General features: G+C 43.0%; 1 protein-coding gene across 1 annotated transcript in view; it reads left to right on the plus strand.

Annotated features, from left to right (window-relative positions):
• Positions 1 to 17,982, plus strand: part of EPB41L4B (erythrocyte membrane protein band 4.1 like 4B) — a 174,140-nt gene that overhangs the window by 141,563 nt on the left and 14,595 nt on the right. Inside the window, exons 21-22 of the mRNA XM_049830427.1 lie at positions 1,519 to 1,657; positions 2,065 to 2,142. Of these exons, the coding sequence (XP_049686384.1) occupies positions 1,519 to 1,657; positions 2,065 to 2,142 (217 nt within the window). The remainder of the gene's footprint in view (positions 1 to 1,518; positions 1,658 to 2,064; positions 2,143 to 17,982) is intronic.

Consider the following 17,982-nt stretch of genomic DNA (forward strand, 5'->3'; position numbering starts at 1 on the left):
CTAGCTTGATGACTGATAAGACTGGACCCTAACCCTTAGTTTTGGTTCACAGACACTAAGAATCCTTTCTGAACTGGCAAGTTCTTGACAATTTTCCGCTTCCCTGTATGCAACAGAGCAGCTTTACCCAGCAAGGATGCGGAGGGTGCCAGTGTATTCCTGCTGAGAGTGGGGAGCAAGGTCTGAGAAAATGTCAGCTGCATGTTTCTGAAAGAGAGATTAACTAGGTCAACAGCCCAACTCTGGCTTGCTGCATTAATAAAACATCTATTGAACAGGTCCAAAAGATTTTGCATTTTCTTTCCAGCATAAAACCAGGGTATTGTACATGCTCTGGTGCTGAATTCTATCCTAGCCCAGAAGAAATAAAAAAATGAAGCATGGAAAAGATAACAGTAATCACCATGGCTTTATGTCATAATAAAAAACCATTGTTATCACCCAAACAACCCACCATAAGGCTGTGTACCCTATATGTCATGTAGTTTTGAAGTACCGTGTCGCCCAGGCACGCTGCCTTCAAGTAGCACTAAACCAAGTACAGTTCTGTTCTGGAAGTGTCTGTCAAACTGACATGGCAGGCTTCTGTGCACTCTGACTACCTAATTGGTGCCATTTTATGAGCAGAAATAATTCTTCTCATAATTTTTCCCCATGCTTTAAACTGTCAAGCTGTAGTCTCTCCTTTTCACACATCATCCCCAGTAATAAAGCTTCTGTAGGCCAAATCGTGACTCTGTTTACCTCCATGCAATTGAATTAGCAGTTGGAAACATCCTGGCTCAGGGCTGACTGATCCCAATGATTTGTAGTCAATGGGGCTCTACAAAAGTAAATGAAGGTATAATATTCTCTACTGGCTTTCATTTAGCGATGACAGTAGGTGAGAGGGAAAGAGCTCAGCTTGACGTCCTAGAGCCCAGGGGAAGCATGCAACCTGGTTTTAAATAAAATGTTTTCTCTGTAGATGGAATTAATGGGACAGGAAAAAGATACCCTCTCAAGAATGTTTCTAAAGAGCTCCTTTTTGGAGTCGGAGTCCTTTAGAAACAGTTTGATAACAATAGCACAGACTAGCTGCATAATGGGTGTCAAATCTCCCGTGGTCTAAAGCCAGTAAAGCAGCCAGTCCCACGGATGGATCGAACCAGATCTGTTCTTATCAATACTGTCAACCTCCATAGAAAAGAATAAATGTTAAGGTAGAGTAATATCAAGTAAGTTAATTTATTCATATATACATACTCCACAGAAACACTACCTGCACATCATACCCATAAGATTTCCGTTTGCAGATGAGACTTACCTAGCCAGTCCACTTTTGAGGAATCTTTAAAGCTTAAAAAAATCTAATTTACTTGAAAAGTTAGCTGCATTACAGGTGGAAGAGTAAACAGAACTTCACTCCAAAGCACTACAGCTGACATACAGGTTACCAGTGCCTCCTCCAGCACAAATACAGTCAATGTCTGGTGACTTTTTCTGATGAGAAGATCTGTCTGCTTTTATCAACTGCAGTGATGAAGATGACCTTCCTCCAGCGCTGGCAGCAGCAGCGGCGGCATCAACACCCGTGTCTTCAGCATCTCCCGGGTCACAGAAAACGTGCACGCCACAGACGTCAGAAGGACAAACACAGGTTTCACCTGGTGGCAAGGTAATCTGCAAAGAGAGGAGCTTATGTCAGCTGGGAGAGTTGCAGATAACACGTTTTCCTTAGATGGAGTAATTCTACGTTTAGGAGTAGTTTTTGGTGCAGAGTTGTAGTAGTATGTTTAACCTGTTGTGTAAGGAAATATTTAGAGCCTGCTCCAAGACCCAGCTAAAATCAGTAATAGTTTTTCATCAACATTAGGAGGCAGTGGATCAGGATTAAATTGATATTTACCTTGATTTCAAAAGTGCATACTTGCTGAGTAGCCATACTTAAAAAACATGGTGTGAAATTTGAAATCCATTTGGCAATCTCTGCTTCAAGGCATTAAAAAACCAAACCCAAAACAACCAACAGAATTACAGAAACGAAATGGTTTTTTCAATGCTGGGTTTCTTCTTTGCCTTTAGAGTTCTACAGATGCTGGAAGTACATTTGCTTTGGAGCCAGGTGACCTCCTGATGGATTTCACAGAGGCCACACCTATGGTAAATAGTTTCAGTTTGCAACCAGGAAAATGTAAAAGTTTTCAATAATTTGTCTGCAGCTAAAATGAATGGGATACTACGCAGTGTGTTGGATAGTACACAGGAATAAAGTAAGTTTCCTTGATGTTCAGTGATACTGAGCATCTGTCAAACTTGGCTCAGCATCTCTGCAAATCAGTCCATATCAACAGATATTATGGCTGATCTTCTGAATGTGATTTTTTTGTTGTTGTTGGATGACTTCTTGTTTCTCTCTCCTACCCGGGCATCTTTGCACCTTGCTGGACTGGTTTCACGAGCTTCTTTGTCCCTTTAACGTAGATTCCTAATGTGATCATAGATTTGCTTTTGGGAGTTGTCTGAAAAGTCCTTTCTTCTCCCCACAAGTGTTGTTCAGACCTTACCCAATAGCCAATCCAAAGACGTGTACCTGCACTTTCATGTTTCATTAGCAGAGTGCTTTGCTTCACTTTAAGGCAAATAATCTACAACATGTTGATTATTAACTTCTTTTTTTAGAAGTATGTGATTTGTATTTTTGCTTGAAAGCCAAGGAGAGGTGCTGATCCCACTGAACTCAAAATCCCTCTTGACTTCAGTGATCTCAGGCTTTCACCTCAGCTTCCCAGCAGATCGCTTGAAGGATCACAGTATGATCCTTAACTATCTCCAAATCATTCTGCATTGCAAATAGCTCCTCTACTGTCCAAAGCCATTTTCGCTGTCTTCGAGAAACCGTATTTAAAGCATCTAAAAAGCACGACAGGGACAGCACTACATTTTTGGCATAAAAATTTTCTGTCTTAAGGTACTTCTGTCCTGGGCGTTGCTTTCACCGCACGGTTAGGTACTAGTTTACAGTATTGGAAATGTTCTGGGGGGATGTACCTTTTGCTTCAGAGACAGTATGGTACCTGTCTGTAAATAACTGCTCCTGTCCTGTTACCAGTGGATGCAGGCTTCCCTTGCAAGTCCGAGGAACTGAAGGTTTATCCCTCTTCGGCCCCTCGCGGCTCGCAAAAGGGCTGTGAATATTCAGCCGTGGCTTTTTGGCTTCAGAGGCGCGTTGAGGTGGGCACGAGGGGTGCTGTGCCTAGAGGCTTGCCAGGTTTGATGCGGGGGACCGCGCGGGAGCTGGGGAGCAGCTGGGACTGTCACCGGTATCCTGCAGCTTGGGAATGGACACCAGCCCTAGAAGGACAGATTGTTTCTTCGCAAAGTCCTTGAAGGCACTCGGTGGTCCCTGTGTAAGTTCAATAGGCACGTTCTTTACCTTCCATCGACGTGCTGTCAGCACCCGCCTTGTTCCCGCTGACAACCTTCTTCTCTTTGCCCTCCAACCTGGTCAGCTGAACAGTCTTTGTGCCCCGAGACTTTTATACTGCAGATGCTGAATCTCTGAACTGCAGCAAATTGAAATTTAAGGGGCCCTCTAGCTCCTTGAGCCCCTGGGTCTCCCTGGTGGGAGAACCGTTCCAGCGCTAGCAGCTGCAACGAGAGCACAGCGCTTACTGCTCCTACCTCCACCATATAGGAGGGACCTGCTTTTGCACCTGAAAATACCATTGCAGACTGAGGACCGTCTATGAAAATGAGCTTTACCTGGAATCTCCTTGAAGTGCCAGGTGATGAAAACTATCCCATTTTAAAAAGTGACGGGAAGAGATGTATTTAAGCTGAACAACACACGCAGCTCCCCCAGCCCTCCCTGTACGTTTCTGCTGGAAGGGGAAATGAAAAGGGAGCGAAGTAAAGAGAGAAAGAGGCGCAGCATTCTGCAGCCTTTGTTTGTACTTTGGGTTGACAAGTTCAGGCAGACCAAAACCGAAACTACCCAAAAGGACGTTGCAGCAAGGTAGCTGCTGGTCTCTTCCCAGGTTACAACTGATAGGAGAAGACAAAATGGCCTCAAGCTGCGCCAGGGGAGGTTTAGATTGACTATTAGGAAGAATTTCTGCACTGAGAGGGTCGCCAGGCATTGGAACAGGCTGCCCAGGGAAGCGGTTGAGTCCCCATCCCTGGAGGTATTTAAAAGACGTGTAGACGTGGTGCTTAGGGACATGGCTTAGTGGTGGACTTGGCAGTGCTGGGTTAACAGTTGGACTCAGTTCTACAATTCCATGCTTCTGTATAGGTTAGATCATCCCTCTCTGTATTAATAACATGTTTGTGGCTAAACCGTAAGAAGCTATCCTTTGGAGTTTACTAATAGATTTCTTATTCTAAAAAACATTATGCTATATCTTACTGTATTAATCAGAATTTTAAAAAATGAGTCATGGAGACTTTAGCAACTGACCTGCTCTAGATAACATAGGTTTGGGATTTTTTTCCATTTAATAGAAGTCAGCATTACACACTTTTCCTTCTCCAGCTGTGGATACAGGCTTTTCTCCCTAAATATTTTACCCAGTCATGCTTTCCCCTTTCCTACCCCACCATCCGCTGACATAATTTATCACGCTGTACGTTCATAAACTAACCTTCCATGACTTTCTTGGTTTTAATATTTCGGAGAGCATGTACTGCACAGCATCAATCAACCCTTTTTGTTTTGTTTAATGTCTGCAAAGGTCAGCTTGTTCTCTACAGAGCAGTTACTGTTTACAGACTTTTCTCTGCAGTTTCACTGGCTACAGGCTGCTCTCAATTCAGGTTGGAATGAAAAGTTTACTCTTCAGGGGAAGAGGCTCCAAAACAAAAGCGAGCTAAGGGGAAACGCGTAACTTTGAGCCAGTCTGATTATTTAAGAATTCTGTTGTGATAACCTGTGCCGTCATTTGAGGGTCAGGATCACCTACAGCTGAGCGTCGTCTTGCTGTGAAGTTAGCAGTGGTGCGCTGGGTTTGCATGGGATGTCCTGGCCCTGATTTGGGGTATTTGCCTGAGGTGATAGGGCTGGAAGTTCAGGTTCCTACACAGTTAGGGGGGTTCCCGCAGAGGGGCATTCAAACAACTGTCTTCTCTTTGTCATCTGGACTGGAGAGACTAAGGCACCTAAATTGGACACCTAAAATCAATTTTTTTTTTTTCTTTTATTTTGGTCATAATATATGCTGCCAGACTTCCCCAGTTCACTGGAGAGCTGTTAATTTGAAGCAGTTTCAGACATCCTCCCTTCTCTTCCATAACATTACTGGGAGAGAGTGATTAATAGTCACTGACTCAGCTGCATGATCTTTGTTGTTTGATGTCTAATCACTGATGCTTCTCGATGGCCTTGGGTTTTATCCGTGTTTTGCTGCTGTTGCCTGTACAGTGGAAGCTTTAGTACATGCTGAGAGTTACAGTTAGAAGTGGAGCTCACAAAACCAAATTAACTTATAAAAATGGAAGGATTAGTGGATGGATTGGATTAATAGAATTCATCCAGGCTGCCATGCAGGGATCAGAGCAGTCAAATTTCTCTACTCGGTCAGCCTGGAGGAGCTACTGTGATATAGACAAGAATCAGCTGATGGTCACTTAGTCACCAATAGACAGCCAGTAACAGCAGGGCAATTGTGAGGCAGACTGATTTCAGGAAATCATTTTGCAGGAAAAAGAATCTGCATTTACTAACGCAGATTGCCTAGAAGGCAAGGTATCCTTTTGTGCTCTGCACTCCTCAAACCACATGGTTTATGCCCACTTGTATTCATTTTTCAAGTAAATCCTACAATTAATTGACTGCAATGCATTACTCGCTGTCCTTAAAATCATTATAACATGTGCAGAAGAAAATCCCTCTCTTTTTATACCATTCCATTGTGACTTTGAGCACTGTACCTGGCTTGTATGCAAACAAGATTCAATCCCTCCTGCTTCTGTGTTTCAGAAAAGAACTGGATTTTTTTTAAAAAAATACAGCATTATATATGAAGAACTATAGTATCACATTATGAGCATTCTTATTGTGGTTTATTAAAATGAATTTTATCAGTGTAGTCGGCTCTTTCTGCCACCAGTCTCTCTCTCCCTCTCCCCCACCTCGCATTTCTAGCTTTTATGGAACTGGAAATCAAAGCTTGAGCTTCAAGCTATCGCGTTCCAGCTGACAATCAGTATGATTTGTGGCATGGCTATGAATGCAGAGCTTTCTTGTTTAATCACAGAAAGCTCAGTCCGAAGACCCTGAGAAGGTACCAGCTGCTGCCCCACGCTGACAAAAACCTTCTCGACCAAGAGAGTTGGTTGTGCAAAGACAGTGTGCGCAAACTTTGGTTCGACCCAATGGAGTAGGATAAAAAGAAATAAGACTGAAGAGTTTTATTTACAAAATGTAGCTATTCCTAAACCTGGACTAAAGTTTATAATGCAAGGTGGGTGAGCTAGGACTAAATCATGATCACATCTGAAGAGGTAGCAGAGAGCACCGATTTATAGCTGGCTATACACTTGCAAACTATAGGTGTTCTTATTTCATGCTGTAGCAAGTGAGTAAATTTCTAGAGCTTCACCTGCCATCTATTGGTGGAAAACGGGAAGTACAAAATTATTTGCCTTTTCAAGGCTTGAGATGCAACGTTTAAGGGGTATAAATTATTGGTATGATAGTTTAAAAATGAAAAATAAATGGTCTTCAGTGTAAACCTAGATATTTTTATTTCGGATTTGTTGGAAACACGTATTTCTATTTCAGTAATAGCATTACTAGCGTATGCAATCCTATTCCTTGAAAGCAATCTCACTGAGGCTGAAGGAGTACAGAATTTGATGCATTAGCATCTACCATTTTGGGAACAAAGCAAAGGTAACCAGGTCAAAAGCCAGTCATCTCAGGGTGAAGTCGTGAGAAGTATTAGTATCTCGATGGAGGTGACGAAACATCCTGGCGAACTCTCAGTAGATAGTTATAGTGAGCAGTGGGTAGTGAATAGAGGAGAATGAGTAAAGAATCTTTTAATTCCACTCCCTTTTAATGTTTTTTATATTGGTAGAGAAGAGCTGGTTGGGTTTTAGTTGCTAAAATTTCATGACAATTTTGCAAGGTTGCAATAAGCCAAATAGCAGAGTAGGAAATGAGTTCAGTATTTCTTGCCTTCATTTCAAAGAACTTTTCACTTACAGTTCAAAGCAGTTTTTCAGTGGAAGACAGGCAAACGTGTCAAACTCTAATACCTCCATAACCAGTCCTTTTGGCATTGAATTCTAAACAAAAGTGGCTATAATGGAATTACAGACTAATATTTGATAAGAGCATTAGATGGTATGTATCTGCCATCTAACTGGCTGAATGTGTAGATCAAGTATATCTGCATGCCCCAGAGGTCTTTAAAACATCTCAGTCAGTGACAAATTTGTAAGTGCTTTATTTATGGTGAACTACACACCGAAGATAAAATAGGTCTTCTCAAAAAACTTATGAAAGCTGTGTGATGTATTTCAGAACTAGCAACTTTCTACTTTTACATTTTCATAGCAAAAAAAAAAAAAAAAAAAAAAAAAAAAGGAATATTCTTAGTACAAGATGAATTGGAAGCAATAACTATGACCTGGATTCAAAGGAGAATGTTCAAAAATGCTATTTCCCAAGCCAGCTTCTCAATTAACAGTATTTTCACATTCAAGCTTACATGCAATGACCAGTTGTGAGCAAAAGAAGAATTATTTGCACAAAGAAGCAGTTTGCCTGTTACACGTACAGATAAGAACCAAAAGCAATAAGCAACATACCAAACGTACGTTTATTCCCCGTTTCAAGTTCATGCCCTTTAACTCCGTATTAAACTTAGAAAAGGCAAAGAGCAGCAATTGCTAAAGCAAAGAACTTTAATACAAAAAACTTGTAGCAACAGGAAATCTAGTTGCGTATGGACTCAAGGAACGCTCTAAATTCACTGATATCGCAAAGGACCATTTTTTTCTGCTGCAAGAAAAGGGCATCAGCTAGATAAGAACACAATTCGAAGGGCTGCACTGTGATGCTCAGTCAAACTGAGTATGAGGCACTTGGCTGGGGGTTTGCAGAAAGTGCTCAGCGCTGCATGCAGTGCAAGGCTTCTGGGAACACGCCGTCTCAATCAAGCAAATGCAAATTACCTGAGCATCATTTCGGTTATATGAAGCATACTAATAACTAGAGAGGGGACTTGGCACATTTAAAAAAACACGATCGTGGCGCTTGGGCAACCAGAATAATGGGTGAGTACATTTTGGATTGGACTTTCACACTCCCCGATAGCTGCTGCTTATAGTCTGCACCCATAAAGCATTATAAATAGGACTTGCGACTAATACGTAGCTCTGCATGTTCAAGCACAGGGCTTTATTGGTGGATGCCAATCTCATCAGCAGTCTATTGAATTACTAATATGCGAGATAGTGCATATTAGTATGCCTGAGTGTCAGGCTCAGTGACTGCCTCTTGGATCTTAGTTTAACATTTACTAAAAAACGTAAAACTCTCTGACTGTTACTCAGCTCTTTGAGGATTTGCTCCCATTCATCCGTTACAGAGGGACACACAAGAGCCAGTGAAGAAACAAAATGGGAGCATGCTAAAAGATGAACTGTAAACATCTAGGTTTACTTTTTATTTTGCCTTAAGTGATTTAAGTTCCTTGGCTCAATGAGTGTTTTTTCCCCCATTATCTGTATGCTGAGCAGAACAACTCGGTGCGCTCAGTAAATGTATGACAAATGATTTAACGCTTCCCTATTTCCTTAACTAATTGAAAGTGAATTTTGCAAGAAATAAAAAGGTCCACAAGGTGAAACCCATCGCTGACTTTGCACCAGTGGACACCGTGATAAATTGGATGCGATGTCTACATGAGCAAGAAAAGGTACCAAAAAGAGGGGAAGGTGTTAAGTGGAAAAAAAATGCAGGCGTGTGATGCTGCACTGTGCCTACTTTGTATCTTTTAATTCACTGCTTTTAAATAATGAATGGCCCACTGGCTAACTTTTCTAAAACTTGAGAGGAAGGTAAAGGTGGAATGTCAGAAGGTAGTTTGGATCAAGAGGGCATCAGCTTTTCCCTGGAGAGGTGATAAATTCTGCCACATGCAATTATTTGTAGTCACCTCCGTGCATTTTAAGATGCTGTCTTAACCATCCTCTGGCTTTCCATGTGCCTGCCCTATGCCTGTAGAAATTATAAAATAAGCAAACGCCTACCCATAAATCTGGCTTCTGCCAGATGGTGCAGGCAGAGCTGGTCCTGGAACTTAAAACCTTGCCTGGACTCCATAGGAGGCCTGCCACATGGTGGGACCTCCTTTGAGAAGACGTTTACACCAAAAGACTGGTGGGTCTTCTACCACCCGTGTGCCTGCAGGGAGATAGAGCCAGGAAAACAGCTTAGAGAACCGCTAGTGCTCTGGAACTACAGTCTGCGGGATGGTTGCTATATAGGCTGTTTGCCCATACGGTGCATGATTTGATGGCCATTTACAGACTTGCCTATGAAGCTGGAGGATTGAGGTTGAGGTGTCAGAGCTGTACGCGTAGGTCTTTCTGTAGATGGGTGCTGGATGGTTTCATCTGTCCCAGCCCCCCACAGATGGTTCTCCTGGGGACTGTGGGAGTGATAAAGTGCATTTGCAAGCAGCGTAGTTTCTGGAGGGTTACTCCAAACGGGACTATTGTGGCTGTTGAAGGTTCATCAGTTTCTAAGGAGGAGTCTAGGATGTGCTTGACTGCAATAACAGTGACTTGAGGCCAACTGACAGGCAAGATCCTAGGGAGACTGCTCCCTAACAACGCCGAGCATCTTAAACTGCCAAACACCATAGACAGGGCAGTGCAAGACTGTCTGGGTGCTTCTCTTTTTGTGTAATTAGTGCAACAACAGTTTTTAGTCCAAAGATTTTCTAAGTGCCTCTGAAGTGATATAGCTTGCCACCACTTCAGCAGTGGTTAGGAAAGTCAGGAAACTTGAGGATCATAAACATTATTGTAGCTTAAAAAAAAAAAAGAGGACAACAACAACAAGAAGAAAATGCTACCTGCAATCCCTTTCTTCTGCCTCCTAGCAAAAACATGATCATTCCATGACAGCAGTGGCTTTCTCTTTTGCTTGAAATCATTGTCAGAGTAAGTGAAGGGGATCAAGTAAATGCAAGCAAACCGATTTCAGACTGGCTGACATCTACCTCCTGCCGCAAGCCGAGAAGGCAAATCTTTAGCAAATCTTTTAGAACCTGCGTATTGTTGTAAATCAGGTCTGATATGTTCAGTCATACTTTTGCTCAATTTTGGTTTTCCATTTCAGATTATTGCTTTACTTTTCAAGTGACTGTCTTTAGCAGCAGTAAGCAGGTGTAACATCTGCCTAAGAAGAATAAAAGTGAACAATAGATAGACAGGGCTTTTCAGACTTAGAGCGTCAACGTTTGGATGTACTGGCTGAGTCTCCTTTTCTACTCTACAGTAATCCGTGTAACAGAAAAATGTTCAGCTTCTGTGCAAGTGCCTACTTGAAACTAGGTATATCTTCTTATGTTTTCTCTCAATGAGACAAGTATAGTCATAAAGTCTCAAAGTCTTTTGATAAAGGCGTATTAATCACCTTTCCTTTGGCCCGAGAAGTACATAATTCCTTTTGTCTCAGCAGCTGTGAGGTTCATAATCTCTCTTCCTCACTTTGATTACTGACAATTGCATTTAGACTCCAGTGAGTAACTATTGTGTGTTTTGTTTTCTTTCCAACCCACTAATGAATTGATATATGTGTAATTCTAATTCACATTTTTCCAGTGTGATAGCAAGCGTGATGCTAACTGCTTGGCTGTTCAGTGGAATTTCAATTGAATGCCTCCAAGCTCCAACAGAAAATGGAAACATCTGCTTTCCGAGCTGTTTTTTGACTGGCTGGGTGACTCAGTTTGTAAAACCAGCAAAAAGAGCAAGTAAACTTTCTTTTTATTTGCCACTCCGTTGAATAATCAGAACTGATAGCAAATCTTCTTTTTTCTTCTTCTTCTTTGATTAAAATAAAATCTGGTGGTCTATATTTTCTTTGAAAAGCCTGTATTTTGGAAAACATCCTGAACCAAATGTCAGAGCGCAGTAAGAAGGGTAGAGAGAAGGATCAGGCCGGTTTGAAATGTTTTCATTTTAGCAGTTGCGAACCGTTTCAGTTTCAAGTAATGTTTGTTAATTAATTTCAATGAACTCACGTTTCCAACCCAAATGTTGTTTCTAAATTAGGCACTAAAAACTCCTCTGACAAAATGCTGAGTGAAACCATTTTAAAACGTGGGGTTTTTTTAAGTATAGAGAAAATTGAATCAGCACCGTTTCTTTTGTAACACATTCAGTTTGAATAAATAGGCATTTTCTGATGAGAATTCCTCAGCAGTTCCAGTAGCAGTCTCTTCTGGTGAATAACAAGTGGCATTTAAGTGACCAGAGATTTTCTCTCATGGCCTATATCTACTGATTCATCCTCTGCTTTTTACTGTTATTCGCAACAGGGGGAAAATCCCCTAGCAAGGCATAATATCTGTTTAATTTGTTGTAGTCTGTCTACTAGCAAGCAAAACCAAAACAGAGACCCAGTCATTGGCTTGTGAGATTTACGTCAGGACAGATCTTTTGCTTTGACTTTGTACAACTCAGAGGAGCGGCAACAGTAGAAATAACCAGTAAGTTGAACCGATAACTTGAAGTTGGCATAAATCTCAGCATGTCTGTGGTAATTCACAGTTTCTGTGCTTTGCCCCAAATATTGTAGATCATAGAGGAAAATTGTAATTTAATTGTGGAAGAAAGAAAACAGGAGTTCTTAATTCCAGCTATTCAACTATCACGGTTACTGGATTGAAAACCACTGAACTCAGTAGAAAGGGTCCTCTTCTGTTCATTACCCCTTGTATCACCCTCTGAAAAACAAAACTGTTGTGGGCTGAGGAAGAAAATTTCTACAGAGGTAGATGTGCTGTACATCCAATTTAAACCTGCTGAACAGAAAACAGTTCTTGCATACTCCTTAGAGTTTTTCCTTGGAACTTGGCCGCAAAACCATTGCTATGGAAGAACTGTGGATTTATGGCTTGTTTTCTGGCACGGCATTCATCTCACGTTCAGCAACCTAAGACCAAAGCCCCCCACCCTCTAGGAGGAACAGCCAGGGAGGGCAGGAAAGCGAACCTCTACAAAACTCTTTTAGCAAATTATTGTCATTCCTTGTTCCTCTGCCAAAAAGTTGGCTGGGGTCTTGCAAGTGCTCTGACGTTGCGGAACGTCACCTGGCCGCTTCTGGCGAAGGGCCAGATATTAGCAGGATGGATTTTGATGAAGGAGCTGCCCGTGCCAAGCCATGCGCACGTGCTCTGCTGAGGATCCTCTTGGCGGTGTTGGAGGTGGGAAATGGTGTGCCAAGCACAGCGGGCTTCCGACCACCCGAATTTGCGTGCAATTCGGCGCTCAGCTCGTGCTGCGTTCCGAGTTGAGCAAACTGTCAAAATCGATAACCGTGACGCTCGAGTGCTCACGTCCAGATAGAGTTCCGTGTGTTTGCATCAGTGGCTGAGCTGCCCAGACTTCAGACGAAGCTCGTTCTCTTCAAAATGCCTGTGGTCGGCAGAGCCCATGTTTGTGTGTGTGCGTGCAGAGGGAGCACTCAAAAAGCAGCAGGCACAGATTACAAAAAAAGAAAAAACAAAAAAAACCCAACCCAAAACCCCCAAACCAACAACAAATCAGAATGACACCCACCCAAGAAAACAGAGTATCCTGGATCTTAGCCTTCATCTCTCCCCGGGCTCCTGGGGAGAAATTAAAAGTAATCGCTGTAAGCCTACTCATTGTTCCCCAGTTACGAAGTTGGCAGGACCAGTTTCTGCTCCTCTTAGATTTTAGAAAGACGTCAGGGTTTTTCTGAGTCAAATGAGTTCACTCTAATCTTCCCAGGGACCGTAACGTCAGCAGAGGTTGCCAGACAGCAGTGTGTTTTGGCCTCTTCCATCACCACACGGTGTTGGGAAGGGACCTTGGAGGCAGCGGTGCTGGAAACACGCCTTGCAGGAAATCCCCAGCTCCCAGTTTGGCTTCCCAGTGAGCTCCTGCTGGGATGGGCAGGAAGCCACTGACTGGGGACCAGGATCTATCTGCCTGTGACATTTTATTCGCAGTGTGTTCTTCCCCTGAAGAAATGCCACAAGCAGACCTCCAGGGAGAAGACCGTCATTGTTTGGGCTCCCTCCCATTTCCCTTTTCTTTTCCCGTTCACTGCAGCATTATAATCTTCAGTCGCTTTCACAGAGATGTCTTTAATAATGGATCTCCTGGACTCTTTGCCCAATAAACAAATTATGGGGAAGCAGAGCTCTGCTCAAATGATAGAACAGTCTTCTGGCATTGAAACTGCTGTCACTCCTGCGCCAGGCAGAGGAGTTCTGTACTTTTCCTCTTGGTCCAAAGGAGACATTTCTGCTGTAATTAAGGAATGGCGAGAGTGAGCTATGTGCTAATAGCCCTAATCGATTGGGATTATCCCTTGGCTGGGACTAATCGCTTTAGCTATGGAACATGCCTGAGTACGGTGTCTCAGACTGGGAGACTGGCTCTTAAGGCAGCATCCCAGTTTGTTCTTGAAAAGATGGAAATAAGCTGAGAAAAGGAACAATACATTTACTTGGATACTGGATTGGTTTAATGAGGGACTCAACAGACACAGAGGCATTTGATGTGTTTCATGGCGCTGAATTAGCAAAGTATTACAATACAGGTGTTTGAATCTGTACATGTATATGCCTAATGAGCTGTTGTGTTTGAACAGAACAAGATTTTACTTGCAGTCAGGACAGAATCTTTGTGTTTTTTTCAATGCTTGGTGGCTGGCAATATGAATTATTCCATAGCCAAAGACCTGAGGATATGAATAAATAGGTTTTTATACGTAACATTTATCACAAAAGATTTACTAGATATGGGATTGGATTTGTTCATGCACGAATCTTAAACCAAGCAAAATATTGTTCCTTATAGACTTTCAGCTTCTACTCGAGTTGGTCTTATTGACAGAATCAAATAGTTTTGTATCCACTATATTTAAAGCAGCGCTCTGTTTCCACGATGCCTGTTGGAAAGGGTGGCATATTATGATGGGAAAGGATTATTGTTATGATGACATTTAACTCAAAGCAGACTTTTAGAGTAGTGAGACTGGCAAAATGGAGCACAGCGCAGCAGTCAGCACTCCTATGTGTATTTGAGGAGATCCTAATCCATGAAAGGTCACCAAAATTTATAGGCATATGCATAGATGAAGGCTGCAGTAGTCACTGGGACTAGTCGCGTGCTAAAGTTGAAAATACGCTCAAGCGTGCTTCTGGATAGATATATAAGTAGTGCACCGGTTTGTAATTTTAACACTTTTTTTCTGCAGCTCCACTGACTTCAATCTACCTGTACTATTCCTTTCCTTTAGAATAATGAACTGTATAAATGCCTGGGGATTTTGGCAGAGCTCAATAGCCCAGAAAAATAGGACAGAAAATTAATGCAAAGTATTTCTTACTATCCTGACATTCAAGGAGACCGTGACTGGTTGAGTTTCTGGACACTTAAGGACTTTCAGCCAGGTTTTGCTCTTGCACAAGTAGAGATTGATTACAGTAGAAAGACAAACTCTTTGTTTGTGTTGGACAAGGGTCAGGCAGTGCACTGTTTGCATCAATCTATCATAACTTTTCAGTGGAGGAATGTGATACTGATGCTTTTGAAAAAGTGCATGTGTGTTATGTGGTTATTAGTCAGCCTTCATTGAAATGTCCCTGGCTTTGAAGTCTCTGTGTTAATAAGGCACGGTGAACCCACAGTTATTGGATAACGAGCTGTCGGTGTCTGTGCTTAGAAATAATCAGGTGTGGCTAGTGGTGAGTCTCCATCTGGTACAAAATGCATGTACAGTCTGCTTGCTGGCAGTGAAATTGGGAACTATATGGCTTACCTGGGGCACTCTCAACTAGCAGGAATCACAATACTCACTTCCTCCTCTTCGTGTTATTCATCTTTAGTGACTTTCTCCTATGACAACAGCCTCCACCTGCAGAAGATGCCACTTGATTTTGTTGGCCGTGCACGCGATCTAGGCACCTGGCACTGAATCTTCATTGATTTCATTGGTAAAGACCAAGGGGCAAAAAAGTAACTTTGCATTAGCTGTCCTAGCAGTGCAACTGACTTATTCTGCAGCAATGTTGGACAGCAACCGTATCCAGCGAGTATACCTACTGCTTCTTGTTTGCTTCGTTTCCGTGTTTTAAACAAGGACCAAGAAAATGCTGCAGTCTTTAGTCTGCATTTTAGCCAACGCATCAGGACTGTGACATCGTTTTGCCTTGCTACGTTTTCCTCAGGGGATGGTGACTAGGCTGATAACCCATGCTGAGGTTATGTTTTGCTTAAGCTTGCTCGCCTTCGCAGCGTCAGCAAAAGAGTACTGAAAATCCGGAAGACTGTGAGAGCATGGATACTGTCTTGCTTTGGTCACATCTGAATTGTTCTTATTCTGCATTCTTTTGAAGAATGTCTTCTCAAAAACAGTCTCAAGGCAAAGCTACGTTGTAAAAATGATCCAGGACATGCATTCCCTTCTGATGTGCTGGAGAGATGCTGGGCTGACTTAATAACATTACTGCCATCGTCCCCCATCCCCTCCCAGTATCTCTGAAATCACTTTGCTAGCAACCCAGAATTACAATCCTTAGAGTGAAGATCAACAGAGTACTCCGTCTTTAAAGGCAGCATCAGAGGAATACTAGCACCAACACCATTTGCAGGGCTGCCCTTGTAAATTAGTACAAAAGTTGGCATGAAGATTCAGGATTTTACCCGGGGCATCTTAACTACTGTGTTTTAGGTAGACCTGCTTGTAAATAGTGTATAGCTTACACTGTAGCCACAAACTACGATGCGTTCATTATCTGTGAAATGCTATAGCTGCAGCAAAGCCAAGCTTCAGCAGAGACTGAACCTCGTACGTCGCTCCCCCGAACTCCCTTGAGCATCCATTTGGGAACCAGAAGTCGCTGGAGGACGGCCAAGGAGCCACCTCCTGACAACACCTCTTCTGGTAGGAAGGGTTGCACAAAGTCACTCTAAGTCGGAGGAAAATATCCGATGGAGAGGAAAGTACCGTTCCTGTTGTACAAGCACCCAGTGAGACATCAAGAACGTGGCGTATGCTGCCGGAGCACGTTCCGTGACGCGTGGACTCGGCCTGCGGCAAGGTCCGGAGACGGGCTGGTGTATGTCAGTGAGCAGAGGAATGGCGAGTTCACCATTTGAGGGGACCCCAAGAGAACTTGGCTTAGCAAGGATACCGTGGAATGGACATGAATTTCAAGGTGGAGCTTTCTCAGTTTACCAAAAGGAATTAAGTGGTACCTGTGGGGAGGGGGACTCCCTACTGCAGTCCTGTGGAAGCTCGCACCAAGCAGATCAGTCAGATGAGTCAAACAGTTGGATTTACTCACGGTGGTTCTTGGGCGTCAATGAACGTTGTTCGAAGCCTTTCTTTGAACTCCAGTCTCCGCCAGTTATTTGCAAGATGACCAAGGGAGACCCAAAGACCAGGTGGAGCAAGGAGGGAGATCTCGCGGTGTTATCTCCCCGGACGGAGCGGCAGTAGGCAGGGACGTTCTGAACACACACGGTCTCCCTGGCTTAGCAGCTTGCACAGAAGCCCATTCTCTTCAGAAACTTCGCATTGGGTGCCCCAGGGTGTTTTCAATAGTACGTTTCTGCAAAACTGCCCCTCTTTAATACGTATGAATGGAATCGGTCTGCTGACGCTGACACCTGGGTATCATTTCAACAAGTGGAAAAAAATCCTGCATCCCATGGAACGAAGGTGGCCTGTGAGGCAATGTGCGTAGGATTCGCACCATGTGGTTCATCAAGGCGTTTAGTTCACAAAGCCTGTTCCAAGACTGACTGGCCATGGTATTGCTGATTTACGTCCCCATCCTGTTACAAGTTTATTGGACTGCACTGGTTTGGTCTGATTTTTGCCCCGTACATCCAGGCAGTGATTACACCTGCCTACCTGTCGTGCTGGTTTTGCTGCCACATGCAAAGGGAGAGAACCGGGGTTGACATTACCTGAGTGATCGATCATTGGAGCCAGGAACTACTCCCACTTTGGTTTTACATTTCCGCCTTATTATTCATTTCGGCCACTGAAATGGTATGACAGCAGACAAGGAGCTTTACTGAACAATTGCAAAGTCTAGGATCACATCACTGGTTTTGGAAACGAGGTCTAATGGTTAACTGGTGTTTTTAAAGTCACATCACACGTCAGGACTGGGAAATGCTACAGCAAGGTAGCTTCTGCAATGCTGGGAAATGCTTCTGCAATGTAATCCAGAAGTTTCAGCTGCTGGTCTTTTCTAATCTTATGAAAATTAGAAACAAACCTCCGTGCTGTATGGATGTGATGGTATTCAACTTATAGCATGTATTTTGAAATAAAGCACCACAGAATATTTCTCTGGCTATATGTGTACACTGAGGGCCGTGTTTGTGACACCACGTCGGGTGTTAGCAGCTCTGCTTCTGCTGTGACGCGCAGGAATCTAGCGAAGTGTTTGGCCTGAAGTTTTTCTTCCATCTGGCCAGTATACAAAGCGACAGTGCAAACCCACTGAGATCACACGTTTTCTCCATCATATTTTAAAGGCCTCCAGCCAAGGTGCAGGGGATGGGAGTGAAGCAAAGTGTCAACAGCAGAAAATCTTACCGGACCTTTGTAGAAGGAAAGTAAGTTGTGGCAGGGCAGTGAATATACTGACTGCCCCCAGTGTAAGAGAACATATCCAAATTAAGCCCACTTCTCCCAAAAGTGGTACTTTTTTGTCACAGCAAGGGCATTTCTAATTTTCCCTTCTAATAGAAATACCAAAA

This window comes from Accipiter gentilis, chromosome 27 (assembly GCF_929443795.1).
Source record: "Accipiter gentilis chromosome 27, bAccGen1.1, whole genome shotgun sequence".
Lineage (NCBI taxonomy): Eukaryota > Metazoa > Chordata > Aves > Accipitriformes > Accipitridae > Astur > Astur gentilis.